At 35.4% G+C, this 17,026-nt stretch overlaps 1 protein-coding gene across 1 annotated transcript in view; it reads right to left on the bottom strand.

Annotated features, from left to right (window-relative positions):
* The window catches only part of LOC127442004 (epidermal growth factor receptor-like), an 85,356-nt gene extending 83,747 nt beyond the window's left edge, over window positions 1-1,609 (bottom strand). Inside the window, exon 1 of the mRNA XM_051699635.1 lies at window positions 1,368-1,609. Coding sequence (XP_051555595.1) covers window positions 1,368-1,446 — 79 coding nt within the window. The 5' untranslated portion in view covers window positions 1,447-1,609. The remainder of the gene's footprint in view (window positions 1-1,367) is intronic.
* Between the last annotated feature and the right edge of the window lie 15,417 nt (window positions 1,610-17,026).

Here is a 17,026-nt window from a genome sequence, read left to right as displayed (position 1 = left end):
AAACATTATGGGACATCAGGACTGTCCTCATAGATACTGTAATACCTGTCCTTTAACTGATATGGGGGCTACAAAACTAGCAATCACTGCAATTCACAGTGACAATGAGTTACAAAACACTACATATAAATCATAAAAAAAAAAACTTCAACACTTGCCTAATGTTCTTCATACTTCAGAACCTGATCATTTTCTCAATTATTGCCATATGTAATAGAAAGTACAGTACATCAGTGCAATCACAAATGAGTCATGCACTATGTTTGATCATATTGAAAAACTGGTATGAAAGCACCTGATGTCATTGATGGCTGTACAAAAGGGAACTTTATAAGTTATAAGAGGAAGGTGATTCCTCTCTAGGCCCTGGAACTGTAAACCTGAATGAGTCCAAATGATGAAGCAGACTGTAATAAACTGATTTGTGCCCCGTCTGTCAGTAATGGCACAGTCATCTGTTTATACACAGGACACCCCTGAGATGATCTAAATGCAGAGTGGCATATAAACACACTCTAACAAATCTCATGAATACCACAAACATTAACAAAGTCGATTAAATAAAAGGCTTTCGACTGATCACTAGTTAACTGAATTCACATCAAGGGACATTTTCATTACACAACAGTGTCCAATAATAACAAAATTAAACTCTAGCATGTTCAAACTGTGTATAAAATCATAATGATAAAGCGGAATATGATATGAAACTGCACTGCAGTTCACACCGTAAACAAAAACTTTGCAGTTGTTACCTACAGAAGCTTTTTCTACCTAATCTGATCTTAAAAACTACTTCAATTCAGTCATATTGAATACTTTTATTGAGCTGAAGAAAACCAGTAAATTTTTAGATACATTTTTAGGTTACCTGAGAAAAATGTTTTACAGTGCAGGAACATTTCCAGCAAATAATCTCTTCTAGTCTACCATGCAACGCAGATGAATTCAGGGCAACCCAGAAGCAGTGCATTAATGAAAACACAGATATAACAACATTATTTAAATTGTGGAATGGGGTGTTGTAGGCTGGTGGTTAAAGATCTGGGTTCATAACTGAAAGGTTGAAGGTTCAAACCCCAGAAGGGGTGATTCAAAAACCATCACCATTGTATCCTTAAGGAAGACATGCACTGAATTTCAGGTTACTCCAGAAGGGGTAACTTTAGATAAAAGCGTCAACTGAATGACTAATTAGTATTCTGAGTCAAAGTTCTCTTTGGTTCTGAGCGCAGAAACTTCCGCTGTGTTCCCACGCTGAGTGAGTGATCTAAAATGATCCAAAGCGCACATTAGATCATCAGATCATTCTGCAATAGACTGAATCAAAAATGAAGTTTCAATATGCCGTTTCACCATACTCTTACCTTTCTTTTCCGGCGTTGCACACAAGCTTACTGAAAGCAGTAAGGTCAATACGCATCCAATCTCAGTAAATCCTGCCATTTCTTCTGTTTGAAACCTATCGATCTTCACTCCATAGTACAAGGGCTCTTCTATAATGGTTTCAGAATGCTCAAGGATTGCGTCTTCATGAGAAATCTCGCTCGACTTGTGTGAAAACTTTGACAGCTCCTCCTCCGCGTTGGCAAATCTCAGCAGTGCACTGGTGTGGCTTTCATTGCTGGATAAGTGCGCTGCGCTCCCGACGTCAGCAGCAGGGAGGATCATGCATGTGCAATATTGTGTTTAGTAAGGTGGGACGATGTACTGCAGGTAATCAGGTGCTTTCTTCGATGACATGGGAATTTGTGACATTTAATATTATTCAGATGTCAAATGAAATCCTTAACTTGCTCTCGAGCACGCAGGAAGAGAAATCGCAAATGAAATCTCTTAAATGTCTCATTTGTTTCTCTTAAAAAGCAGTGAGATTTACTGGAGAGTAAATTCTCAGAGATCCTAGTAAAATTCCGTGTGTTCTCTGGAGTTTTAGAAGACATTTACCAGACGCTTTTATCCAAAGCAACTTACAGTGTACTTATTACAGGGACAATCCTCCTGGAGCTAAGTGCCTTGGTCAAGGACACAATGGTGGTGGCTGTGGGGATCAAACCAGCAACCTGCTGATTACCAGTTATGTGCTTTAGCCCACTATGCCACCACCACTCCAGACAGTCTCAGCATTGTCAAAAACCGTGCTCAGATTTGCCAAGATACCAAAGTCTGGTATTAATTAAAAAGAAGTCAGAGATTTCAATAGGAACTCACATATTTCTCAACTAATTCTTCCAAGATCAAATTATAAAAGGAATGCTATTCACATTTTTTTTTTTAAGCTATGTAATCTTACTGTAATTGAAACAATTGTCTAATTTCTGTCTATTTTTATTCTAATGAATTGTAGGAGAAAGTTCATAGTCAAATGAAATATATTAGGAAACGTCACTATGTCTCACTGTGGAAGCTACTGTAGATCCCACCTCAGAATAATAATAACATAAAAAAGGTCATTCTGACTTCTGTCTCAAAATGTTGACTTTATTTCTTGTTATTAGACTTTATATTTGTAAATGTGACATATAAATCGCAACATACAGAATAAAGTCCAAATTGCGAGATTTAAAGCAGATATTTTGAGATATAAAGTCACAATACTTAGTTATAAACTCGCAATTATGAGAAATAAAGTTGCAATTTCGAGATATTAATTCACAATACCGATAAAAGTCAGAATTATGAGATATAAAGTCGCAATTTCAAGATACTGTATAAACTCGCAGTTATGAGAAACAAAGTTGAAATTTCAAGATATAAACTCTAAATTCTGAGATACAGTCACAACTGCCAGATATAAAGGCACAATTGCTCTAAAGTCACAACTGTGAGATATAAAGGCACAATTCCAAGAAATAAAGTTGAAATTCTGAGATATAAAGTCGGTAATTTTGACTTTTTGTCTCAATTGTGACTTTATTTCGTGAAAATGCAAGATATAAACTCTAAATTTCGAGATATGAAGTCACAATTGCGCTAAAGTCACAACTGCAAGGTATTAAGTCACAGTCCTTAGATATAAACTAGCAATTATGAGAAATAACATTGAGATTGCGAGATATAAAGTTTCAATTTCCAGAAAAAGTCTCAGTTCTGAGATATAAATTCGCAATTCTGAAATATAAACTCACAATTATGAGAAAAAAAGTCACATATGTGAGATATAAAGGGACAATTGCTCTAAAGTCAAAATTGCGAGATATAAACTCCAAATTGTGAGATATGAAGTCCCAATTGCGAGATACAAAGTTGCAATTCCGAGAAATAAAGTTGAAATTCTGAGATATTAAGTTGGTAATTTTGACTTTTTGTCTCACAATTGTGACTTTATTTCTTGTAATTGCGAGATAGACTTTATATTTCGTAAATGCGAGACATAAACTCTAAATTCTAAGATATAAAGACACAATTGCTCTAAAGTCAAAACTGCAAGATGTAAAGTTGCAATTCTGAGAAATAAAGTTGAAATTCTGAGATATACAGTAAAGTCTCAATTCCCAGACATAATCTCACAATTACAAGAAATAAAGTTGCAATTGCGAGAAATAAAGTCTCATTTGTGAGATATAAAGTTAGAATTAACTTTATTTTTAATAAGGCTTCATTTTCTCCTGAGCTATGAAAAGGCAGCCTCTGAGCAATAAAATTGACCTCTTAATTGTTTTTCTTTGTAAACGAGCAAACGAGTGTATTTTCAACTAAATATTCATTTTACAGATGATCATGTTGTGAGAAGATGAATTTGAAAGACATGATATCGGTAGTAGCCGTGAAAGAGTAATCTTCAAATAGGTTCTTGACATAAATCTTGAGGTCCCTTTATCTGTCGGAGCACTTCCTTCTCTGTTGTGAATCGTCCATTGAGAGATGACCATAGACATGGCTGCATTCATTTGGGTTGCCACAGTAGCCAGACAGTGGTTTTGAGATGGAAAGCATCCGGGAAGTTTGTGTTCCCAAAGGTCAAGATAGATCAACTGACCACAAAGAATGCTGTGTTATCCACTCTGCGGTTTGTTTGGAGTAAACTGACATTTTACATATTTATTGAACGCTATATTCAAAGATTCTATTTTAAAAATGTCAACAGCTTAGTTTCACATCAAAGTCTTTTCATTAGTAAAACCCTCTTAATTCCTTAAAACCAATTAATGCTGCACAGTGCAATATCTAATGCTAAAATTCCAACAAATTGCATTTAAGGTATTAGCAAACGTGATGAAAATCCTGATATGCAAAAACAATGTCAGAATTAATTGTGTAATATTAGCATTGATAAAGTTATGAATGATCAGTTTGCCTTGTGAATGCATATTTGTGAGTCTCTATAAATTTAGAGGTATACTCTAAAGTCTCAAATGATAGTATACTGTATGTCTGAATGTAATTATAAACTGTTCTGTACATATCTTGTACTCATTCATGGGACCATTTGCAACACCTTATCTGTTCCATTTCAAAAGTTGAGACTGCATACTGCAACCCCATTAGCTGTGAAATACTTGTATCCTGATTTCTAAAGTGTAACAATTGCAATGCAGCTTTTGTTTGTTTTTTTTAAACTGTACTTTGTATGAGGAACACTTTCAACAAATAATAAGCAATAGAACTGGACAAGTGGGAGTTTTTTTGAAGAGGTCAAGTAGCACTTTAATTGTTATATTCAGCATGTTTTATGGAAAGTAGGCTATACAAAATAACCTTTATAAAATATTTATAACAACATTTATAACAAAAGGTAATGAATTCAGCCAAATCAATACAGAAAATATTGTTTTCCTCAAGCAAAACATACTGTATACAATTGTTCAGGTAATGTCACTTTAGGTTTACATAAACTACATTACCTGGGAAACAGTAATATCTGACATTAATTCACAAGAGTTACAAAGTAGTAATTTCAGCAAATCGAGAGAGCCACAAATCTTCATAATGTTCGTAGCTAGACTGAATGGGGACAGATGTGAAAGACCTCATATGTCTCTGGTCATTTATATAAGCTAATATTGCATTATAGTAAGCTAATGCCTCAATAATTGGTTTTCACACAGGATATGAGGGGTGTAGTTGAGTTTTGACTGGTGACAGATGACAAGGACAGGTAATCAATATGAAAAGAGCCCTATTATTAACATCAAATGAGAAGGGAGGTGGATCGATATTTATATTCTAGCTTTACAAGACCCTGTAGTGATTGCCACCAACCTGTTGCTGGAAAGTTCCAGTGTTTTTGCCAGATCAACCCAGCCAATGGAAAATATGTAAACATCAGGAGAAGATAGGATTAAGAGTCAAGGTAGACTAAGAGTTCTCTGAAATTATAGAGCTGAAGGTCGCAATGGAAAGTTAAGGAAAAAACACAGCAACACCTCTGGAAAATCTGGGAATAAAGTGAAGCAACAGTGACATGAAAAATAGCAAAGTCTTCCCCAGACACCATGTTTGTTATTTACATCAGCGTCAGGGGGAAATTACATGCTGTAAAGAAAGCTGCTAACTGACAGTGCTGAATGTAATAGTGAAAGCGGATAATACAGTGCATGTAAACAGGAACGTCGCTTTCGAGACTTAAGCAACTTTCTCGCAATAAACGGCTTTATGGTGTCCATGTAAACAAGCGTAATTGGTTTAGCTTCATGTTTTTAGTTTGAATTAAAAAATTTACACATTTTGTAAATGCATAAACAACTGAAATCGGCGACAGTAGGTCGAAAGTTCTGCTGTTGAAATCGGTCTGTGTTTACCGAAATTCAAACCACTGTCTCCAGTGGCTGAACATAGAAGTGTTGTTGAGGTCAAATGTCCACAGAGTGGCCCCAAAATCAAGTTGTATTTTTAGTTGTAAAGGATCTAATACAGTGAAGAGTAATGCATATTTTATAAACTCAACTCCCTAACCCAAAGCCCAACCCTAAACCTAACCGTCAGTGGAGTAAAAATGTCATCTTTGAAAGAAAACACAACCTCCAAATCACAATTATGTAAATGTGATGAATTTCTGGTTTCCATGGGACCAGAACCTGTGTCTCAGAGGTTGCTCACCCAATGCGCTATCAGTAGCACTAATAATGTAAGAGAAATGGCACTTGTCAGTAATTCGGCAATAGCGGTCCATTTTAGGGTACCTAACATTAGGAAGCAACATATTGAGTTCCTATGTGATCATGTTGGGTTTACCAGTAAAACACATACACTGTAAAAAAATTAAAAAAAAATTGTCCACTCAACTTAACTTAAGCTAGTTGTCTTTTTGCTTTGACTCAGTCAAATTACATTAACAAAATATATCAAGTTCTTTCAACTTAAGAAATGTTGTCAAGACAACTAAAATATCCATTGACAAAACTGTTTATTTTTAGTAATCTGGATTTAACAAGATTTTTTCAAATATCTTTAATATTGTGACACACAAGTCTACCCAGGATGCTTTGCAGCACCTAAAGTATTGATGTTTAAGATCTTATTGAAGAACTTTATGAACACCAGCAAAGGCTGAACATCCAATAATTTGAACGGAAGGCACAGAGTTTTTAATACAATGCTCAGTAATGGTGACCCTCAGCAAACACCATTAAATAAAATATAAGCTATTAACATTATAACGAATGATGCTGGTATCCCTTCAGCCGACCAACAGAGGGAGCCCTCTCCCGAATACTGACACTGTACCGTTTCTTCTATGGTTACTTCCTGTTTGAACCATATAAATAGCCATGCTCTTCCATTATGACTTTGCGAAGTATTGCCAGTTTCACTGCCTTACCAAGCGTTATTCTCATTGCCTGTTTATTGCCTACTTGTTATGACCATTGTGCCTGCTTTACTGGATTACCAATTTTGGATTACTGTTTTGCTCTGTTTGCCTGGTTGGACTGATTACCTGTGTAACAGGTTTCACACACCATTGCACTTGTGTATATGGCTGTGTGACAATAAAGTGATTTGATTTGATCTGATTTGATAACGACTACTTTGCCTCTTCAGCGATTACGTCTCTGCCTTGTGTCTTGGAATTGTCTGCTGATTGTAATAAACTTCTTGCATATGGATTCTACCTTCGCCTCCATGTCGAGTCTATTACAAACATCACTACACAACTATTAACTAACAGTAATGACAAAAACAGCACAAATAAAGCCCACAAATCACAAAAAAATAAACTTAAAACACTAACCTCATTATTTATTCATGTTGCAATGCATGCTGGAGCTGGCAAATCTTTGCTTTTTCAGTCAACTTTGTTAAGTGAGTTAAAATGACAAATATGATTGTTAATCCAACTTAAGTTCAAGTTAATAGAATCAATACTTAAGTTGGTATGAAATTTTAGTTGTGTCAACTCTAGTTGATACAACTAAACCTTAATTGTAGAACAAACATGGGCTCAAGTTTTATTACTATTAGCTGTTACAAAGCTGTTACCATAATTGGATGCACAATCTGACGTCAACAACAAAAGATATGGGAAGCGTTTTCTTCTCCTTTTTAAAAGCTGATAAGCCTATTTATTTTGCTATCCTAACTATGCATAATTAGTTGCATTTTATACTTAGCATTTTGCATTGTTTGTCACCTGCTGCCCATTACCCTGTCAGAACCATTTTTGGATCACAACTCACCAGTTGAGAAGCACTGGACTAGAGAAGGATAATCAAAACCACTTCAATAGTAAATTTGCTCATTTTAAGCATATTGAATTATGACAACAGCTAAAGCTGCAATATAATCCAAACACAAGACACCTAAAGGTAATATCCTACTAAACCTGAACATTCTAGACTGCAAATAGACATGCTTAAATTTAAAAACAATCTTCACAAGCAACAGTGTAATACTAAAGTGCTTGTAATGCTACCTCCACTAATTAGTTGAAAAACAAAGAATCTTTTGAGAACATATGTATTATTATTATTATTATTATTATTATTAATAATAATAATAATAATGCTCAAATATTTAGTACGTCAAATATGTATAATTCTAGTCACATAATCAGATGGCTGGGCTATGTTTCTGTTCTCAGTGAGAGTTAAACATGAAAAAAAAAAAATGTAATCAGAAACACATGTGCATTCTACTCGAATTGAAAAGCTTAAAAATAGTTAAAGCTTATTTTAATCCCACATGTAAAGAATGATTGACTCCAGCAAAGGCCCTCCGCAATGATACCTTACATGACCCCTGTGCACTGTTCTTACCTGAGTTTTTAACAACAAAAATTACAGAATGGATGGATAGATGGATTGGCAGATAAACAAATTGGTGGGCATAAGGTGATTTACATATATCTGCACAGCACAGTGCACTTATTTTTTTGTTTTTCGATTTTGCTTGCTTCTGAGTAAAATTTCCACTCCAAAACTATAGCTAAGTAAGTACAAGCACACACACACACACACACACACACACACACACACACACACACACACACAAATGCTGTCAGCAGGGGTCAAGATTGAGTTCAAGGATGCCATCTGGGTGCACACAAATTATTAAACGTGCCATTCTGTGGATATTATTTTATTGTTTAATCATTCTCACAAAGGAAATGCAGGATTAAACAGTACTTCTTAAGGTGTAAAGATTTTACCAGCTGGTTTGGGCTTTTTCTGGTAAAAAAAAAAAAAAAATGTTGTCTGATGTTGCAGGCAAGGAAGCAATTAAGTTGTTTATTGATGCAGAAGGGAAAATGTGTGATTCTGCCATGCAGGAGGGTCTCTCAAGCATATCTGCCCGCTTTGATCTTGCATGACGGCATCCAGCTGGACAGTGAAGGAGCCATCCAAATCACAAAGGACAAATAGGCTCAGATAGGCAGATGGACAAAAGACAGCACTGTAAAACGAGGACAATCCGAAGGTTATTTAAGGATATGCTCCTTGCATTCTTTTCTTTTCTTTTCAGACCTTTTGTTTACTTATTACTACTATTATTTTGGGATAAAATAATAGTAGTAATTATTACTGTACTTATTTGGGCTTGTTGTTACAGGGGCTATATCTCTGTCATAAGATTTTAAATTGAAAGTTAATTTACACAAACGCTTGTTTTCTCTTGCATTCTCTAATTTTGCATGTTGTTTACAAACACCTAGTTCAACAATTGTTTATAAGAATATTTTTTTATAAATGATGTCCTCCAAACTAAAATCACAATATCACCATATTTAAAACAAAAAAACAAACAAAAAACATTTGAACCATGTTCTTAGGACAAGTGTATTTTTTAAAATCAGGTTCGGAATGGTTGTCAAATTTTTAATAGCTGCAATTTGTCATATGTGTTTTAAATGTTGTAATTTTATACAATATCTCGATACCTTTAGCAATTTCTGTTGCCCAAAACAATGGTTTGCCATTTTTGCCATTTCATAAATTGTTTTGTGTTAAATAAAACCATTAATAATATATAAAACAATAAAACATAAAACAATTCACAATAATAGACTATTTAATCGCAGGTTCACATTGTGACAACTTACCCCATATAGTGTGACAACATGCCCCACTATTGAGGTATGTAGTCACAAAAAGTCAATGTTTGTAAAATGTTTCTTTGGTAATAACAGTGGATATGTTCAATGTCTTTTTAGCCCCAATCTCTGCTATTTTGTGTCCTTGCTGTATCATGTCCTGTTAAACTCAAGTTGTTGCATTTGCACGTTGTTGACTGTAGCTTTGTGCCATTAGAAAGGTTAAAAAATGACTCACTCCAGCACCTGCCATTACCAGTGTTTAACCCATCTATCTTAAACCACAAAAACTCATCAACCATTGAACAACAGCAACAAACCTCTGTACATTCCACCATTCTCTCCACAGTCCCAGTCAGTCCTCTCTCAAATCAAACACTGTATAGTGGTGTTTGCTCTACTTATTAAGTAGCCTTAGTAGTATGCTTTTCAGAGATGCTGTTTAATGCTGGGTTGAAAAGGCTGGAATCTTACACTATTTATTGACTTAAAGTTCTCCAGGCAGGAAAAACACACAGAAGATAAATAATTAGACTTATTTAAGGAGGGGAATACATCTATTGCATTCCACAGCAGCTGTTCTCCTTTCGGCTGTCTGCAGCTCAGCTGCCAATCACAGAGAAAAGAAGATGTGACATTATCATCAGAATGTCCAACAGTTTGTTTAACCTTAATGTTCTGGTGAGATTCTTCTAATTTATTCTTCTGATTTATTCTTAATTTGTCATAATTTACACACCCTCATACGTTCCAAACCTGTATGACTTTCTTTCTTCTGCGGAACACAAAAGGAGAAATTTAAATGAATATTCCTGTCTTGTCAGTACAATGCCTGTGGGTAGTGCCTCACTTTAAAACTTAAAGGGATAGTTCAACAAAGATTTTTAGAACAATATCTCAGCTCTGTAAGTCCATACAATGCAAGTGAATGGGTACCAACATTTTGAAACTCCAAAATGCACATAAATGCAGCATAAAATAATCCATAGGATTTCAGTGGTTTAATCTATATCTTCAGAAGCGATATGTTTGATAAACAGATCAATATTTAAGTCCTATTTAAGTCCCAGTAGGTAGCAATATGCACGAATAATGCAAATCGCCAAAAACAAAAGAAGAAGAATGTGAAAGTGAATGTGGAGATTGACAGTAAAAAAGTAATTTAATATTGATCTGTTTCTCACCCACACCTATCATATTGCTTCTGAAGAGGTGGATGTAACCACTGGAGTCTTATGGATTACTTTTCTGCTGCCTTTATGTCATTTTGGAGCTTCAAATTTTTGGTACCCATCCAATCGCATTGTATGGACCTACAGAGCTGGGATATTCTTCTATCTTCATTTCTGTTCTGCTGAAGAAAGAAAGTCATACACATCTGGAATGGCATGAGGGTGAGTAAACGATGAGAGAATTTTCATTTTTGGGTGAACTATCCCTTTAAAAAGGACCCAAAAGTGTCATAAAAATAGTCAATGCAACTTGTGTGTCTTGTTCCAAGTCATCGGAAGGCATACGAAAGACTTGTAGTCATTTTTAAGTGGAAATCTTGACCTCTGTTGCGCATTCATGAACATGAGAGAATCTTTTTAACATTGGCATGTGTGTTCACACAAGAGCTTATTATTTTTTTAGCACTGAAGTTTTCATGTAAACACGCAATCGCAATTCATTGCATCTATTCATGCTTTGACTGGGTTCTCTGAGACCCCAAACTGAAGTAATGTAACATTTTTCATGGAGGACATTTGAAGCGAGCCATCAAGAATAGTCTGCTAAATTTCCTCTAGTATCAGCAAGAATTTCTGTGGGTGATAATTTCAAATACAGATGGATCCATACACAGATTCCTCTAACAGTGATATTATATATCAAGTTCTCAGTGGGGAGATGGTAAATTCATTTAACACTCATTTTCTTACTCAACAGAAGCATTCTCTCTTCGTCTGATGTTGCGCAAGGGCACATCAGGCTGTTGCCAAGGCACACTTATCATAGCATGCATGTCAGCATGACTCCTCTCCTGGTTAAACAATAAATACCTTCAACTTGTGTAACTAAGCAAAGCTTTTCAAGAAAATATAGATCCCCACAATGTCAGATTTTATTGAAAAAAAATTACACCCAAACATACAGTATATACTGGAATTACCACAGTGACTAAAACAACAAAGCACTTTTCAAAGCGGCAACAATTCAAGCATGTATCCATTTCGCTCTAGCGCTACTGATAGCATGTTGTGCAAGCAATATTCAAGACATTGGTTCTGGTCCCATGGGAACCAGGAAATAATCGCATTCACATAAACAATTGTGAGCGCGATTCTGTGGTTGCATTTTTGCTCTAAAATGTACATTTTCCTCCACTTATGTTAAGGTTCAGGGTTGGGTTTGGGTTAGGGGCTAGAGTTAAAGGAGCATTCAGTAGTTCTCTAGCTATTGTTAAGTTTGCTCTTCTTCATGTATTTTAAGTACCGATGTTACAGTGGTGTTAGAAGCTATACTGCCATCTATCGATGTGGATCAGCATGATCGTCTCTGCTGCCCCCGCCAGCTTTGGAATATAATTTGCATCTGGAAAATGTCGGAGTTTGAGGTAATTTCTAAAGTTATTTGTTACTCCTATAATATCATTGCTTTGCCTAGAAACAAACTTCAGAAATCAAGTGAACATGATTCTACTGATTCTATCAATAATCTTTGGAGACTGTCTACATTTCACATTATTTCTAAAGACAGTTATTAACTTTATTAGAGAATTGCTTAGCGTAAAATAAACCTCAATGATCTAGCGATACAGAATGGCTTCTTCGGCAGTACAGCCACTGGATATCCCGTTATCTCCCCTGCTAAAGCATGATAAATAAGTATGTTCCTTTGTGTTCTGTCACTATGACAAATTCCTTGTGTGTGTAAGCATACTTGGCAATAAAGCTAATTCTGATTCTTTTCGCTTTTCGCATCACCAAACAACAATGTTCTAGGCATAGCCAAGCGTATCTGTCTACATAGGCGGCAGCCACTGAGCGCGAGGATTCTCTTCTTCGACGTTTAGTTTCAACATGGTGAAACACATTGAAGGGGGTGACCTGCACCATGTAGAATAAAACACTTTTTATCGAAGACTATTATGAGTCTTCATCTCATGTGAGTGTAAATAATCTTTTAGATTTCAGTTTGTTTCTCACCAAAACTTATCATATGCCTTCAGAACAAGGCATGAATCACAGTGGATAATTTATTCGACTTCTGAATTATACTTTTGTGTCCTTTTGAAGCTTGAAGAGGTGGTCACCATCTACTGCCATTGAATGACAACACCAAACAAACCAAAAAAAATTAAACCTCTCATTTTCTTAGTTTAAATTTATCATCCTAAATATTTTTGTTACATATGTAGACTGTGAATACTGGTGACAGGCCACTAAGTGATACAAACTCTGACACTTCTTACCTAAGTACCAATCAATCAATTTATTTATAGAGCACAATAAAAAAACAGTAGTTGACCACTGTGCTGTACAACCATAATAAAAGAAATATCACAAAAATGCATCACATAAATACATCACCAAAATACATCAATACATCTATGCTGTACAAACCGCAATGCAAGATAAAGGCGTACATCAAAGTTCATAAATAAGTCTACACCTTTGGACTCTAAGGACAATCGTAAGCCTGTGTAAAAAGAAAGTTTCTAACTTTGATTTCAATTCTGATTCTGTCGAAATATCTCTAAGGGATATTGGTAAACTATTCCACAGATTAGGGCCGGCAATGCAAAAGCACAGTCACCTTTCGACTTCAGTCTAGACCTAGGAACCATCAATAATCTCTAATCAGATGACCTTAGATGTCTAACAGATGTATTTGCACTCAGAAGGTCAGAGAGATAATTCGGTGCCAGTCCATTCAAGGCTTTAAAAACATAAAGTAGGATTTTAAAATCAATTCTGTATCGGACTGGCAACCAGTGTGAAGGGAATAAGACAGGGGTAATGTGTTCATATTTCCGAGTACAAGTCAAAAGTCTAGCAGCTGCATTTTGAACAGTTTGTAAACGATGAATGTACGATTGGTTTATCCCTATATAAAGCAAATTGCAGTAGTCGAGTCGAGATAAAACAAAACCATGTATCACTCTCTCAAACTCTTAACCTTATCTAGGAGCCTTAATTGAAAAAGCTAGATTTGACTACTGCATTTATCTGTTTCTCAAATTTCAGTGCAGAATCGAATATGACACTCAAATTTTTCACAGAGGGTTTAACATAAGATGCCAAATCTCCCAAATCATAATTTTTGCTGCCTGAGATGCCTGAAGGCCCAAACACAGTCACCTCTGTTTTGCTCTCATTTAGATTTAAGAAATTTAAGGACATCCATGATTTAATATCTGACAGGCTAGCGGATAAGGACTTCAAGCCATTTTTGTCATTATGCATCAAGGGCAGATATATTTGAATGTCATATGCATAACAGTGAAATGACACCCCATGTTTGTTTAAAATAGATCCCAAGGGGAGCATGTATAGAGAACAAATCAGGGGCCAGAATGGAGCCTTGAGGAACCCCACAGGTCAGAGTAGATTTGGACGATGAAAAACCATTAAAGACCACCTATTATGGTTTTTCAAATATTACCTTTCATGTAGTGTGTTATATAGCTGTTTGTGAATGTAAAAAAGTCTGCAAAGTTTCAAAAATCAAAGTGCATGACAAATGGAGTTATTGACTCCCAAAAGAAAGAACCAATTCTGAACACCTGAAACGAATCGTTAGTAATTCCAGACTTAATTCCTGTAATAACCTATGTAATTTGGTAACAAAAAACCCGCCTCTGGTCTTCACTGGCTGCTCGCGAACAGCTTTGACCTGCCCTCAAACACTACACTAAGCGGTAGACCAATCACAACAGACTGGGACATCTGACCAATCAGAACAGTGTAGGCTCTCTGAAAGGAGGAATTTAGAATGAATCCTTTAGAACGGATCATTGAACGAGTGGTTTTTGACACTAGGAAAAAAAAGGTAATGCTGCAATTTAAATTATGAGCAAACTGACCTTGGATGCATGTAAAGCTATTGTATGAGACATTTAAAACAAAATTAGGCATGTTTAAAAACCATAATAGGTGCTCTTTAATACAAACTGAAAAGGTTCTATAATCCAAATAGGATTTAAACCAGTTGAGAGCATTACTTTTAATGCCCACACATTGTTCAAGGTGTGAAATAAGAATACTGTGGTCTACAGTATTAAAAGTAGCATTTAAGTCTAAAAGCAGAACTATCACGGAGTCCCCAGAATCGACAGATAACAAAATATAATTGAAAACTTTCAAAAGGGCAGACTCAGTACTGTGATATTTCCTAAACCCAGACTGAAGTGTTTTAAAGGTACTATTTAAGTCTAAAAAACTTTGCAGTTGAACAACCTTCTCTAAAATTTTAGAAATAAAAGGTAAATTGGAAATTGGTCTAAAGTTAGATAAGACAGTTGAGTCAAGATTTGACTTTTTCAGCAGTGGTTTAACAATTGCATGTTTAAGGTATTTTGGGACAGTCCCTGTATGAAGACACTTAATTTAAGCTATCTAATATCAGTTATTTTATCTGTGAAAAACTTAAGAAAACTTTCACACACTGAGGCTGATGCATCCAAGTGAACAGTAACAGGAGGATTAATCACAGAATTTTTAGTGGCAAAAAGAGTACTAGGTCTATGACAATTGTTTGCTATAATATCTGAGAAATACTTAGACTTTGCAGATGTTACTGCTTTCTGATATCTGTTCAATGAGTCACTCAATATTTCAAAGAACACTTGTAACTTGTCTTTTTTCCACTTTCGTTCGGCTTTTTGACAGGCCCGTCTTAGTGCCTGTGTGGTGTTATTTAACCAAGGATCAGACTTAGGTTTTTGTTGTTTTTCTCAATGGAGCTATAGAGTCCAGGATGTCAGTACAGATAGAGTTAAACATCACAAGATGTTCTTCTGCATTTAAATTATTTGAAGGGCAATCAAGGTTATAAATTTGACACGCCTCCTTAAAAGACACATGAATATTAATATCCCCCTCAATCGTACTTAAGAACAATTTCTCCTAAAAAATTTGAAAACTCATTTATAAAATACTTGTTAGGCTTTAGCGGACGATACACCACTGTGATCACTATTTAATCCTTGTCCAAGTGAAACAGGAGTACTTCAAAGCTTGAAAACAATTCCGTTTTTAAAATCCGACAACAAAAGTTGCTTTTTAAAAACAGTTTTGCTTTTTTTATTTTACCCTTCGGTAGAGCTTAAATACCATAGAATTCTGTGGAATTTCTCAGTACTGTGTTTACCACTAAATACATATTATTTCATTTGTGCAAACTGATTTCACCTCTCCTTGGATCTAAAGTACAGCACTGGGCAAATTATTACACACACAGGGCCTAAAGCACAAAAAAAGAAAAAATACTAATATTTGATTTGACATCAACAGTTAATAATAGTTGTGAGTGTGAATTTAGATAGAACTGTCATAAACAATATCAGTTTAGTTTAGAATACAGACTTTGCCCATTCATATTATGCAAAACACCTGTGGTGAAGAGATCTTGTGTGGATTATTTATAAACCTACAATTTTTCCCAATCTTTGCATTGAACAGAAAATAAATGGCACAAAGGCAACATTATATGACGATACGCACTCAGATGCACACACACACACACACACACACACACACGTTGGTGCGGCTATCCTTATGAGGACTCTACATAGACATAATGATTTTTATACTGTACGAACTATAGATTCTATCCCCTAACCCTAACCCTACCCCTAAACCTAACCCTCACAAAAAACTTTCTACATTTTTACATTTTCAAAAAAACATCATTTAGTATGTTTTTTAAGCGATTTGAATTATGGGGACACTAGAAATGTCTTCATAAACGACATTTATAGCATAATACCCTTGTAATGACCAGTTTGTAACCTAAAAAATGTCCTCGTAAACCACCCAAACCCGTCCACACAAACACACTCAATGCCTTTTGAGTCAGGACATCATCCTGAATGATTGTTATTTAATTCAAGCCACATTCTAAGTGACTGAGCACAGCAGAGAGAAAAGTATCATCATACATGGTTTGTTTTTTGTGTCAGCTGATCAAAATAAATTGTAGTGTGAATCACCAGTACCATCTCTCAGTGTGTGAAGATGAAAACCTTGAGCTTATTTTTAATTGAGCGCTATTAATACACACAAAACCAGAGGCCACTGCAGATGCCTCATCTTTACTCTTTAATGTGTGAAACAGATTAATTCATTTTCCCATGACTGAACTTTCAAAGACCACCAGCCGTAATTGATTGGTCTGTGCTCTGCTGCTGTAATTGGTGTTTCTGTCTTATGTTAATACCACAAAGAAACATTTCCTATTCTTAGTTAAAAAGACATTGAGCACTGTTCAAAAACTGTACAATGGCATGTTGTCTTTTGATAGAATATTTGTAATTAATTTTTACATTTACATTTAGTCATTTAGCAGATGCTT

This window comes from Myxocyprinus asiaticus, chromosome 6, assembly GCF_019703515.2.
Source record: "Myxocyprinus asiaticus isolate MX2 ecotype Aquarium Trade chromosome 6, UBuf_Myxa_2, whole genome shotgun sequence".
In the NCBI taxonomy this organism is placed as follows: Eukaryota; Metazoa; Chordata; class Actinopteri; order Cypriniformes; family Catostomidae; genus Myxocyprinus; species Myxocyprinus asiaticus.
Note: the sequence above shows the minus strand (reverse complement) of the source record. Positions and strands in the feature narration are given on the sequence as shown.